The sequence below is a fragment of the Sabethes cyaneus genome, chromosome 3 (genome assembly GCF_943734655.1).
Source record: "Sabethes cyaneus chromosome 3, idSabCyanKW18_F2, whole genome shotgun sequence".
Taxonomy (NCBI): Eukaryota; Metazoa; Arthropoda; class Insecta; order Diptera; family Culicidae; genus Sabethes; species Sabethes cyaneus.
The window spans coordinates 94,012,601-94,027,383 of record NC_071355.1 but is presented as its reverse complement, the minus strand read 5'-3'; the positions used below and the strand labels follow the sequence as shown (position 1 = coordinate 94,027,383).

Below are 14,783 nucleotides of genomic sequence, written 5' to 3'. Positions count from 1 at the left end.
AATAGAGCTTTATAAACATGGCCGAAAGATTCTGGCAACGGCTCCAAGCTGGGTTATTTCCAAGATTTGTGAGGAGGAGAAGCTACCGCAAGAATGGGTGGAAGGAGTGGTTTGTCTCATCTACAAAAAGGGTGACTGGCTCGAATGTTGCAAGTATCGCGGCTCATGGCTAACGTTGATAAACGTCGCCTATAAGGTACTCTCTCAAATCCTGTCACACGGGCAGTCACCAATAGTACAGTGTTTCGCATGGAATAAGGTTTCGGCGGGCTTCATGGGGGATCGCGCAACTACGGACCAGATTTTCACCATCCGGCAGATGTTGCAGAAATGTCGGAAGTACAACTTTCCCACGCATCGTATCTTTATTGATATCAAAGCAGCATACGATACAGTCGATCGAGATCAGCTACGGCACATAATGCACGAACACGGGCTTCTGGATAAACCGACGCAACTGGTCAGTAATGTGTTTCATGCGTATTTCAAATCTCGAGTCCTTTCGAGATACGGTGAGTGTAAAGACAGGGTGACGGCTTATCATGCATGCCTCCGACGAGCGGGATATCGAAACAAGATGTACGATTTTCACCAAGGATAGACAATTCCTAGGCTTTGCAGACTTTAGTATTATAGCCAGGATCTTTGCGACGGCAGAGGCAAGCTACGCAAGACTGAAAGCGGAATCTAAATGGACCGGGCTAAAAATAAACTTTCCTTAACCGGCATTCTTTATGGCGCTCAAACTCTGGTAGTTCTTTATGGATTTGATGCCGTAACGCTGCACACGGAGGACGTACGCGCCCTTGCCGTGTTTGAGTGGAAGGTACTGCGGAAGATATTTGCTAAAGTACAAATTAAAAACGAAGAGGGGCGGAAGCGTATGAATCATGAGGTACAGACACTACGTCTGTACATCTGACGAAAGTCGCTAAGCTACACGTGCCGTGGTGGTGGGCCGGACACGTCGTGAGGAAGCCGGACGACGGTGCGTCGAAAACAGTTCTCTCAAATAACTTCACCGGCACCCGGAACAGGGGAGCTCATCGTGCTAGATGGCTCAACCAAATCCAAAGTGATTTGCGACTTCTGAGACTATTAGGAAATTGGTGCCGAGCGGCTTAAAATCGCGATGTATGGAAACGACTACTTAAAACAGTATGCGCCACTCCGGTTCAAGGCTGCTGACGACGACGACGGGCTGTCCCTTCATTAATAAATCTAACATCTCGGCTCTTGATGATCTTGCTGGTCTTCAGATAAAATAACCAGTAAAGTAAATAATCATCGAATTCATCGAATGCATCAAATGTGATCTTCAGATGTTGCATCCCATTTGCTTCCTTCTGGTTTTAGTATATGTGCCTTGGCTTGCGTTCCGAGAAGCCTAACATGCGATAAATCTGCTTTCTTTCCGCTCCAAAGCTCATCCGGTGTGATATCATGTCCTCGAGTAGGTGAACGATTCAAAAGATACGCTGACGTCAACACAGCTTCAGCCCAGAAAAATTTTTGCAGCTTCGCCTCGAAAGGCATACATCTCGCACTTTCAACGAGTGAGCGATTCGCCCTTTCAGTCAGCTCGTTTTGTTCCGGAATGTAGCCGGAATAACCCGTTATTGACCCGAATGATCTTCATCATGATTTGGAACTCCCGGAACGTATCCAAAACATCGTCCTCCTACTTTGATCGTAAAATGTATACGAACATCCGTCTTAACTTGTAATCCACAAACACGATATAATATCTAGTGCCTCCTATTGACTTTATTTCCATTGGTCCACAGATGGCCGAATGTAAAACTTACAACTTCGGTTGTACAACGGTTACAACGGTTATGCTTTCCCATCGCACATACACTGCAACCATTGCCAGCTTTTTTCCTCAGTTGTCACCATCAACCAGCCCATCTGCAAGCTTCTTCAGTTTCAGATAACCCATCCGTCTATGCCAGATATCCACACCAGTGCCTTGTTACCTACGTTGTTCTGCTCCAGCTTAAATAGATCGTTCATGTGATTGCCTGTTGGCACTACATCGCCTGCGCGACTCTCCACTACATCGCCGAAAACCACTATATTCATTTATCATGATCTTGTTCACAGAAAGGTGGTTCGCCGATGGCTGAGGAATGTACCGCATATCCTTGACCCAAAACTATTTTCCCGGCAGCGTGGCTCCAGGATAATTTTACCGACCGCTTAAACGCTCATCTCACCGTTACTAGTCGCTACTACGTTACTATTTGATGACTTCAGGTCCGGCAACAGTGCCTTGTTGTATGTCATATGAACCGTTGCTTCGCGGAGTCGAAAAATCAGTCGGCGTTACTGTTTGACTCCATAGGCGATTAAACGGTACAGAACACTTCTTCTTTTGTACTCCGAATTTTTTGCAATTCCTGCATTTTGGATCTTTTGGCACGGTTGGTTGAACATTTTCGGTTGCTGGTTGAACGTTTTCTACTACTGAGGGACAAATCCTCTACGATTTCTTTTCGTCAAAAGAGCCGCATCCAACGAAGATACCTGCAGTAGCTTGGCCTTAATGGTATCTTCAGTTACCAGTTTTCCAGAGCCATAATCATTAATCTGTATTCATCCGGGTGACCGCACAGCAGCTGCAACGCTTCAATCCATTCTTCCGATATCTTGAAACCGATCTCGTTCTGTTGATGAGCCGTCGAATTTACCTCATTGACATATCCCGACATCGACAAACAGCTTCCAAAGTCTGTCTCGACTAGACTCCGCAGGAATCCCACTCGTCTAATGAGCTTGGAATCTTCAAACGCTTCCTCCAGGTTATCCCACACTTGTTTTGCTGTCGTTGCTTTTTCAACATAACGTTCTTCGGATGCAATAAAAGAATTATCTTGGCTTTTGAATTCCGAATGTTCCTAGGGTCCACATTCATGAATGTTCTGCTGTTTTTCTTCTCGAGTTTGACAGCCCCCCAGAGGTCTTCGAGTTCGAGATAGGTCTTGAAGGCAAACTTTCAAGTAATCCAGTTCATTTGTCCGTGCAACTGTTTGATTCCGGCTGGACTTGAAAAATCGTGAGCTTCCGAAACTTGCCGTGCCGAACTTGTAGTCATTTCAAGTCACAGTTTCAATCCGCAGCGAAGAATAGGCCCATAACCTATCGTAAGTACTGAGGCTGTTAAACACAACTTGGTTGTGTGACGTTTGGGAATAGGACAGATTGAAAATTTGATTTAATCTAACAAATCGTAGCTTACTCATACTTACTCATGGCCAACTAGACCAATAAAAACTGATGAAATGAAATATTGAAGAAAAATCAAACAAATTGAAAGCTTGGAAAATGGGATAGCTAACAGAGTTAACGAATGCATCAAAAAATGGATTCGGATGGTGATGAAAAAAAATCTAAAACAGCTAATTGAGTTTGATAAATTTCCCATGGAAGGTAATTATATTAGCTTACTTGCAAAAAAATTCTACGCCCTTGCGAGCGGCCTTCCGGCGGTTAACCAGAACATTCGCCATGTTGGACGAAAACATGCGTGTAGGCATGTTTTTGAGATCTTTCTTCGTTTTATTTATCAATTTCACCTTAGTTTTCGCCACAAAATTGTTGGAGTAGACCTTACGCTTTAGGTTTGCCCAGAAATTCTCGATGGGACGCAGCTTGGGGACGCTAGGCAGGCTCGTCGACTTGGGTACCAGCCGCTCCGTCTCCTCCAACGATCGCTTCGAGTAGTGGGCTGACGCCAGATCCGGTTAGAATACTGCGTCTTCGCCCTTATGGTATTTTTTGATGAGCGACGCAACTTCCGGCAGGCATTTTGTTCACGGTCAGGCCGGAGCGAAAGAAAAGCGGCTTTGACATCCCCTTCTCGCTCATTGTCAGTCACAGCAGCACCTTCTTGGGGAACTTGGTGTGTGAAATGAACGTCACCTGGGAGCTCACTTCCTTCACGGGGAAAGTACAATACGAAGTGCTCTGCCAGTCGTTGCCATCCACGGTGAGATAGGTCTCGTCGTCCATCACCACCGCCACGTCGCGGTTTGCCGGGAAAATCATCTTGACAATCTTATTCAGCCGCTACCGCTGCGTCATTGCCTGCAGCCCCGAGACCAATGGACGGGACTGCCGCTTCCTGACATGTATGTCCTTGTTTGCCAGGTACTTTTTCACTGTTTGGTCGGTTACACCGACCTCTCGGCCAGGCGCACGCAACGATGTAGCCACTTTTCCGTCGGTCTTCCTCTTCAGCATCCTTTTGAGCTTCTTGTCGCTCAGGGTAGTCGGTCAACCGGAATCGGGCTTTCTTTCGATGCTCTGATTGTTGTCCAATAGTGCCAAAATGTTGTAGATGCCGGAACGGGCGTATCCGGCGTCCGCAAAGTGCCGTACGACGTCCGTTTTCGACGCGGCCTGATACCGCACACTTCTGAATGGAGCAGCTACACTGTTTTCGCCATCATGGTTAGAGTTCGACTGATAGAGCGGTAGATTTTTTTGCATGTAAGCGAATATAATTACCTTCCATGGGAAATTTATCAAATTCAATTAGCTGTCTTAGTTATTTATTTATCACTATTCGAAAAAAGTCCATTTTTGTAAAGCATGCGTTAACTAAAATTTCGGAAAATTGATTGTTGACAACTGCATTTTTTCATCACCTAAAAATATCAAAATTCACTCCCGATATAATAAAGTTTGTATACAAAAATTAACGATCTATAAGCAAAGCTTTTAATTTGATGAAATGGAGGATACAAGCGAATTTTCTTCTGACAATGAAAGCAAAAACCTTTTGAACAATCATGGCTAGAGGCTTGTCATTGAAAGATTATCAAATCATTCCAACAGGTCGAATGGGAAATCCTCCCAATAGCGAAGGAAAAAATAACTAATGCCTTTAATCCACGCCTTTATCGAGCGTGCTGATTCCTAGCGAGATGGATGGCAGAAAAGATAGTGCCCTGAAGCTGTTTTATTCCCATCATCATGCTTTCACGTGCTTCAGTGGCGAATAAACAAACTCTTGATGTGCGGGCGGTGAGTGGCATCTCTTTATTGTCGTTTCGGCGTTCCTCCTTCATCATCATGACGGGACGTGGACAATGGAATATTGAACCCGCTTCTAATTTTCAATCAACGTTGAGAAAGGGACCCATTTCCGTTCCGAATGGTATTCGCATTATGCGCACAGAACGCAAAGCCCAACATCCGTAACATTATTAATATATCTTTTATTGAGTAGTTTCAATGACATACGGCACTTTTTCATGAGAAACCAAAAATAACTTCCTTCACTCTAGCATCCATCGCGATAAAGGATGTAGTCCTGGCTCAACAGGTACTATCAACAGCTCTCAATCAAGCCACCCTTCTCGATATTAAACATCCAATCGTGTGAATTGCATACTTATTGGCTGAAAATTGTTGGCTGCAGCTCGTACATCGCAGATGGTCGCCCTAAGGTATACTCAATAAAAGCGGCAAGCTGTGGGTTTCTGGTTTATCAAAACCACCCTATTGGCAGGCAACCATGTTTTGGGTGCCAACATGATAGCATGAGCAGAAATGAGATAGCACTTCGTCGCTACGTTGCACTCGGCTGCCTCGATAAAGGGGTATGTCATCATGCTATCTCTTTCTCAAGTAAGAGTGAAGAGAGCATCCTTCAACTAGTTCGCCGGCAATTAGAATTGCCATTGAATAAAGCGTTAGCCGTCACTCGGATCGAAACGTCAGAAAAAACAGTTACACAGCAATCATTTGCATTTGACGTTCGTTTCTCACCCCTGGTCTCGACAGCGTTTTGGGCCCGCTGTCAAATTTTGAGCCCGGGACATTCAGTCGCTGTCACTTACTGCAGCTCGATATACAGATGTCAATAGTGTGATCAAAACTCATCGGTACACTATTGATTATTGTGATCGATATTGCACCTGGTAGCAATTTTACGAATCCTACGCAAATCCGTTTTTTTAATAATAACCCAACAAACATTTTTGTTGAACAACTGTTTATCAAACGCTTAATACCCGGTAATTAGCTGTACAATGGTTGAACAAGCTACTTTTCAACAAAAATGTTTGTTGGAAATTATCCTGATACTTACTAAATACATTGAAAATATGCTTGTCAAGGTGGGGTGGGGTGGGGAGGCAATAACGAAAAGCTGATGGTTCAAATTGCTAAATTGCAAATATGTGTGGTAAACACAGAAAATAACCACGCCAATAATTTTCGCGTGGGACTCCAAATAGGTGGAAACTCCACAATATAAGATGTATTTTTATCTTCATTTATTTTTTTTTTTGCCGATTGTGGGTCACAGTCAGTCATGTTTGTGAACAATGAAGAAGTTTACACTTTGAAATATTTTAAAAACAAAAATATTCACTGCATAAACGATTCGCAAATATGAGTATTTTAATCGTTAGTAATAGTTTTCTATACTTTTGGGATTTCCCAAATCAATTTCATTAAAAATTTCTTTGTACATTTGGATAAAAAATAAATATTTGGTTTGTTTTGTGCAATTTTTCTAGTTTCTTGAATGTAAAGCAGAACAAATCAATTTTAAACGGATTTTTTAGTCCATCCATGAAATGACGGCGATGATGTCAATAGCTGTGTGTTAAACCCGAATGTTTAAATAAAGAAACTAGCATGAAGAGAACAGCGAAGCAAGAAATAGAATAATTAGACAGTTTCATGTCCCAGAAGACCACTTACCAAGTACTGTAATAATGAAAGTTATATAAAGTAGTGAAGCCAAGCAGCAGAAAAGTATATTGACAAAAATTTAAATCAACTCAAGTCAGATTATGATAGAACGCTGATATAACACACATAATAGAATCTCGACGCGATTGTGGCAAAGCTATTGCGTAACCCCGCTTCCGGCGGTAATAATTTTACGATGAGCTGCCATTCGAAAATACAACAATGTCACTGTTCTGCCATTGCATCGTTAAGGACACGATTATATTTATGTGTCTTACGTACTACGCTATGTCTTACCTCCTTTTGTATCTTCGCTGTCGATCGGCTGCTTTAGAGCCGTGATGTCGCGAAATGTGAGCAAAAATAGTACCACCAGGTCTCGCTCGTTCCGAATGGGCGCCACCTGCAGTAGAAGCCATAGTGGAGTTTCTGAAATCGAAACAAGGATTTTAGTTTTGCTTGAAAGTTTTCAGAAAGAAACAATTGGAAATGCAAATCAAAATATGATGGTAAATTGGCATATATTAAGCAATTCCAGGTGAAATCTGGAAACCTGACCTTCTCCGATTTAAATGAAATTTTCAATGTATGTTTTCGATTAAGAAAATAATGTTTAACATTTATAACATGAAAATTGTTGATTGCAGTGGAATGGTATTCGAAAAAGAGTTAAAGAAAATTGATTATACTTTACATAACAAATATGCGCTAAAAATTCCTTTTTATCGCTTTTCAAAATAATGAAAATAAAATTTGAAGCAAATTTCCGATGTTTTTCAATTTTCTAATTCTTTTCCGAAATTCAAATGAATAAAAAATAATAGAAGATTCTTTAGATTGGTTTGCTCCAATTCTGGAAAAATAATTATGTACAATTTTATGTAATATATTCAGTACATTTTGTGCCCTTGAATTTGGTTTTGCTACCAAATTTTGATCTTACTCAAACCAGAAAAATGAGTATTGTTAAAAAAGCTTGACGTGATGGACCTTTCTTATTATTTTTCCTGCGTTTAATTGGTAAATACCTATAAATCCTATGTAGTTTTTTAAGCCAGACCTGTGAATTTCTTACAGAGCCCATTAATAACGGCAATAGTAACGTTAATTGACATGGCATTGTGAGACACTTCGTTCTTGCTTCTTGATCAGCGGATCACTCACCTCACTACGGCAGCGCTCATCGTCACTGGTAAACAACGAGTTAAGAACTCTGTTTCTTTGGTTCGAGATACCGCAAATTTGGAAAAACCCACATCATCACTGAGCAGTTCTTCTTTTGGGTGACGTACTTGATAAGGAAAGACTTGTCTGCGAGACAGACTACAAAAATTGGGCATGCACTAAAAAAAAAAACAAAAAAAAGTAATCCAACCTTTTCCCAAATTTTTATAATAATCTTCGTCGGTTGACGAGAAAAATAAATAAGTGTAAGTGTTGCTTTCGAATCGTCCTGCAACGTTAGAATTTAATAGGACTTGGTGTCGAGAAAAAGAAACTGATTTACAAGTCTTTCCTTATCAAGTACGTCATCCAAAAGAAGAACTGCTCAGTGATGATGTGGGTTTTTCCAAATTTGCGGTATCTCGTACCAAAAAACAGAGTTTTTAACGCGAGACAGACAACAAAAATTGGGCATGCATTTAAAAAAAAACGAAAAAATGATCCAACCTTTTCTCAAATTTTTATAATCTACATTGAAAATAATAATCTACATTGGTTGACGAGAAAAGTAAATAAAGAAAGAAGTGAATAAATAAATAAAAAAATAAATAAATAAATAAATAAATAATTAAATAAATAAATAATTTTAAATAAGTAAATAAAAAGTAATCTGGATTAATTTCGGAAAAACTAATTTTGCCAACTTTCTTAATGAGGCAAAGCTTTGACACAAGTTTCATTAGATTCATTTTTATTTTCATTTGACGGAGGAACTAGAGAAACTCAATTAAGAGAATCAAGTAAGTTGGTAACAGTCACAGTAACAGTAACAGTCTCTCTCTCTCTTCTCTCTCTGAGAAGAAAAATCTAGTCATAAATGAACACGAGGTGGTCGACAGGTGGAAGCAGCTCTTCGATGCGCATCTCAATGGCGATATAATGGCCAAAACCGCTGGCACTTCACTGGAGAATTTCGAAAATTTGGGTGGAAGGGAGGCTACCAAAGGAGGGGAGGAAAGGTGTGGTTTGTTTCATACACCAAAAGGGCGATCGGCTGGATTGCGGCAATTACCATGGTATTACGCTGGTCAACGCAGGTGCTCTCCCAGATTTTGTTACGTCGTCTATCCCGACATTCCGACAAATTCACCAGAAATATCTGGAGTAAACATACTCCCATATATTTTTGTATTTCAGGGCCACATACGATAAAATCGAGTGCATGCAGCTATGACAGATAATGCAAGAAAACGGGTTTTCGGACAAACTGACGTGGCTGATCAAAGCTACCCTGAAGCGGGGGATGTGCTACGAGCGCGTTTTGGAGGCACTCTTGAGTCGGTTCGAATCGCGCAGAAGACTGCGGAAAGGGACTGGACTGTTGGGGATAAGTTCGTGATGAAAGGTCATGACTTGGCAAGGGATCTGTTTCATTGGCATCCGTGTGAATACAAGTTTTTTTTACGGATAAGAATTCGGACATACACAGGGGTAGATGCCTCACCAAACGGATTTTGCCCTTTATTAAGTCCCATGATAGCCTGCTGCAGTTTCAGCATGCATGCTACAATGGCCAATGGACTTCAGTTCATCTCAAAAGAGCTGAGTGCACCAAATTGTCCCCGGGTTCGTCCAGTATTGAAATACTGGGGGATAATGAAGCGAAAGCTGAAGATGAAGAGGACAATCACCAGCGACGTTGGTCAGATGAGGGGTTCGAGGTGCCGGCTTACCGGGGCCGTAACTGAGGAGGGTATGCACCGGCTGACGAGCGGTGTCAGCAGTAGGTTTTTTCATGCAATTTAACATAATTTCCTACGTTTCATCCTTAGAAACTGTTTCGATTAAAAAATTAGTCATTGCGGGAAACTTTCCGGCACGCTTAGTAATCCGGGACACACCATCCAAACCCGGTACGTCTGGTCAGCCTGCTCTAGATAAAACAACATTCGCCTCCTACGGATAGTGACTATTGACGGCGATGAACTGAAACTGGTTAATGAGTTCATATATTCTTGACAACGTGGATAATAATACCAGTAAGAAGGTTCAACGACGCATTCAAGCTGGAAGTCGAACCTACTTTCCCCCCCACTAGACGCCTCGAGCAAGGAGCATTGGCCTCCTTACAAAGCTGACGAGGTACAAAACGCTAATCAGAGTGGTAGTCTTCTACGGACTTGAGACTGTAACTTTGCTTACTCAAATACACTCAAGACATACATGCACTTGCCTTATTTGAACGAATGGTGTTGCGGACGATTTTTGGCGGAATATAAACGAAAGCGGAGAGTAGCGTAAGCGTATGAACCACGAGCTACAGGCACTACTTGGAGAGATTCGTATACCTTGCGAAAATTGGGAGACTACAGTGGGCCGGTCACGTCGCAATGATGCCGGGCGGTAATGCGGAATACGTTCTCTTTGAGAACCTTTGGTTCTATGCTACTAGCAGCACAATATACATCCAGAAATATTATTTTAGGCAAAAAACGGCTGTGCATACAATAGCAGTGGGTAGTTTGCTCCGTATCAAGTGATTTAAATGTCAATATTTCTGGGATAAAATTGACCTTTTTTCACCACAAGAAAAGGATTTTTATGTGGAATCCTAAGACTCACGGTCACGGATGACATCGATATCATCGTACCAAAGTTTCGATACACATATACTTATACTCTGGCAAAAAAAAATATATGGTGGCTGTAGGAGAACGTGGCACCCCTTGGAGTGTTAGTGATAGATGAAGATACTTTTTAAGTGGCTGTCGGGAAGTCATTTACCTTGAGAACAATATAAACATCGACGACTCCAAAGCTGACTCACCGGTTGGATACATTCTGTTGACGGAAATGCTAGAACAGCGGGTGTTAGAGGCTGGTAGCTTAAATACAGAATACAGGGGATAGGGTTTATTTCTAATTACCGACGTAGTAAGGAAAGCCACTCTAATTTTCATCATTTCTTAGGTGAATTTAATGAATACTCCAAAAGCTCTGCTGCTGAGTTGATTCAAACACACTTACCTTCCGATCCGTGCCCTTTGAATTCACTAAAAAGCGATCAATAAAGCATTTGATTGAAATTACGGATGTCCAGGATTTGTCCTTTATATGAGCATAAATGTATGTGTGAAAATAATCGGAATTTTCAATCATACCCATAATAATGTATGCTTTATAGACACAATAAACAACACGACACAATAAACATGTTCTTTATTACCCAAAGATATGGTTTAAATGGATTTCAAATTGGTGTTTCAGTATGCAATACTCGTTGTATCACTCTTCCCACTTATTGGTTAACAGTGAGACAAAAATACACCTCCACATTTGTGGTTGTTACTAATTTAGCTTATAACCGAAACGACTGAAACTTTTTTTCAGGTAACTAGAAGGATATACCTTTCAAATAGATTGAAGAGCGCATTGGTAGCTATCATCAAAAACAAAATTTAAAATTTTTGGAAAAAAGTGTCTCACTGTAGACGTCTCTCCCCTGCTTAGAGATGTTGCATGACGGGTTTGTTACGATGTTCAAGTTCCATATATTCCGGAATTTGTTCCATTCAATAACGTTCTTCTAGGCCACAAAACTTACCGTTTGGTAGTTGTTGCAGTCAAATCAGTCCAGGCATTTTCAAAAAAACAAATGTTTGTTGTAATATTTTTACTACTGAGACTGTTATATGTTTATTTGTAACTTTTGAGTGACACAGTTGGCTATTCTTTTACATTTTAGGAAGAAACATAACTTTACTATTTGAAATATTGAAAGGATAAATAATTTAAAAATGATTCCCAGGCAGGTGTTTATGTTATCAATAGGACGCCGTCTCTAGGTTCTGATAATAAAGAACAAAAGCTGGCGCTAGTATTTCATCATGCGCGATGCGCAAGACAGTGACGTAGCCAGGAATTTCGTTTGGGGGGGGGCAAGTCATTTTTTATTAGAGAAGTTTTAAACTTAAGAGATTCACTCGCCTCTGGAGGGAGGCCAAGTTGGTATGCAGAAAACCTTTTGTTTAAGAAATATATTTAATGCTTATGTTACAGAATGTTCTTTCGAATTAATTAATTAATTTGTTTAACTAAGTATTCATGTAACACAAGTAACTTTCTAAAGGTTTTCATAAGTTTGCGTACAATATGATTTCTGCTAATTAGTTTGCTGGTGAGAAGAATGCTTTACAGGATTTTTAAAAACTGCATAGCTTCTGGTTGGTATTGATTTTTATTAGAGAGTGGTTTTAAACCTGGAAGTTCATGCGTCATGCATAGCTTCTGGCACTCTCGCATCGAGCCTACTTTTCCCTCCGCAAGACGCTTCGATCAAGGAATATACGCAGCACAAAGCTGACGATGTACAAAGCGCTAATCAGACCGATAATTCTATTCTTCAGCTGACGAATTTCTCGCCGGATCTCTTCGAGATCGGGAGCCGGCACACTGTTGTCGTTTGTAGGCACTCCGAGGTTCCCTTCCATTGCGTCTCCTATTGCTGTGTCGCCGTTGAGGTTCTCATCGAAATACTGCTTCCATCTATCGCGCTCGTTTGTGATTAGATCCCCTCCCTCGCCCCTACACATGTCCGGTTTAGGTGTGTAGCCCTTACGAGTTTGGTTCATCTCTTCGTAAAACGTGCGCGCGTCATTAGCCCAGAATAGTTGTTCCAGCTCCTCACGATCTCTGTCCTCCTTCTGGCGTTTTTTTCTCCTCAAGATCATGGTCTACTCATTCCGCGCTCGTCGATTCTTGGCCAAATTCTCTCTCGTGGATATGATTAGATAGTTTTCCCAAGTTCTTTTTTCCTACAATTCTATCGCTTGTTGGTATTCCCCGTCAAACCAATCATTTCGTGCACTCGATGTTTCCACTCCACCATCATACTCCATCCGTTTTCGAGGGTCGAAGCATCAAGCTCCATAGAAGTAGGCAGAGCTTCATCCAGTACGCGTTCGGCAACTGGCGGGTTGTTTAACTGCCGAATGTTTAACCGAGAAGAGCGGCTTTGTCGCGAGATATAAACCGTCGATAGTTTTAAGCACACATGTACTGCTACTAGGTCATGGTCCGAGTCGATAGGGAGCATACGTTGGTGATGTTTGAGAAAAACCGGTCGATTTGGTTCGAAGTTCGTTGGTCAGGTGATCTCCAGGTGGCTTTGTGGATATATTTGTGGGAAAAGAAAGTGCTCGGGAACTGCAAAGTTGATGCATCGCTGGCTGTTGTCGTTTGTGTCGGTGTGCAGGCTATGGGACCCGATCACAAGTCTATACATTGCTTCCCTGCCGACCTGGGTGTTCATAGCCCCGATGACGATCTTGATGTCCTATCATGAGCAGCTGTCGTACGTTGCCTTCAGCTGCGCATAGAACGCTTCCTTCTCGTCATCAGGTATACCTTCGGGAAGAAACGGCCTTTTATCCTCAACACGCACATTCTCTCGTTGATCGTTTTTCAGTCCTTTATGTGATTCTGCATTTTGCCCAACACTACGAAGCCCGTTCCCAGCTCGTTGGTCGCGTCACCGCTCTGAAAAATTTGGGCTTTATTGTCACGGATCCTCCACATCTTCTCGCCTTTGCGACAGATCTCCGCTACAGTCCCAGATGCCAAATTTTCGGCGTTCTAACTAATCGAGCAGCACTCTATCGCCACCAACGAAATTTAACGATCTGCCGTTCCAGGTACCAAGTCTCCATTCCATGTTCTTATTTCGTCGCCTTTGTCCATGCCGAATGTTCCAAGTAAAAAGCAAAGTCGTTGGCTTAAACCGTCATTAGACATTACCCTTCTTTACCGACAGACTTCGCAGCCGGCTGTTTGGAGTACAGGAAAATTACAGGGCCAGTGTAACGATCCTACTGACTCTATCAAGCAAGCACCGCCTAGCCGAGATTCGAATGTTCCAAGTAACGGAAAGCTACATAGTTGAGAATTTTCACAGACTATGAGAGATACAAAACGATGTCGGTTATATTGTTATTCAAAGGCGCACTCATCAAAAACATGTGCTACAGTTTTACGTTGGTGTATTCTGCATTAAAATTTTTTTTTAAAATGTAAGCCAAAATATTTTGGGGGGGGGGGGGCAAGGCCCCCAGGGCACCCCCCCTGGCTACGTGGCTGGCGTAAGAGTATGCTTAAAACTATCAATGTTTCTCTGTTGAATACAATGCGTTACTTTGTAACGCATATCGTACATATTGGAAACAGCTCAATTTTGCGGGACAACAAATTTACTCAGCGCAGCAACAGTACTCTGAGATGCATGACTCAGTTTCTTTTCTGTTCGCTGTTCTGTATCGCTAATCGCAATATAACGTTTGACACCTGAACCAATAAATAGTTGGCAAACATTGTTTTTATTTATCGCGCTCATGTTGCGAAATTTAATTTCATCGAATTGAAATGTCGCAAACATATTCAGCTCCCGGCTATCGTACGGTATCAAAATCACTTTCCCGGCTCAAAAGTTTGTTTTTTATTAGCAGAAGTTATGAAAATTAAGCATAACAGACATAACAGGGTAACTGGTGGTAAAATGCCCAGTCGGGGCAAAACGCACCATTGTAGTATTTCACGAAACACTCACTTTTAAACGCTCATTAAGTTGCCAATCGCTTCTATTTTAAATTATAAAGCAATGTAGATCATACCAGTATTTTATGTTACACAAATCCTACGAATAATGAAAAAGATATTTTCAAGCCTATTTCTTGTAATTTTCACACCTCTTTTCGTAAGACATTACGCCGCCAATAAACAGTATTACGTACCGGTAAACTGCTCTTCTTATGATCAATACTCTTGGTATTCAACAGCCCACGTAAGATTTTATAATTGAATAATTATTTGCTGGATTTAAACGTTTTTCATCAAACAAGTTGAGGCGGGCCAAA

At 41.5% G+C, this 14,783-nt stretch overlaps 1 protein-coding gene across 1 annotated transcript in view; it reads right to left on the bottom strand.

Moving 5' to 3' along the window:
• The window catches only part of LOC128741490 (potassium voltage-gated channel protein eag), a 64,519-nt gene that overhangs the window by 35,748 nt on the left and 13,988 nt on the right, over positions 1-14,783 (bottom strand). Inside the window, exons 4-5 of the mRNA XM_053837348.1 lie at positions 7,009-7,140; positions 6,721-6,726 (exon numbers count right to left, since the gene is read on the bottom strand). Of these exons, the coding sequence (XP_053693323.1) occupies positions 6,721-6,726; positions 7,009-7,140 (138 nt within the window). The remainder of the gene's footprint in view (positions 1-6,720; positions 6,727-7,008; positions 7,141-14,783) is intronic.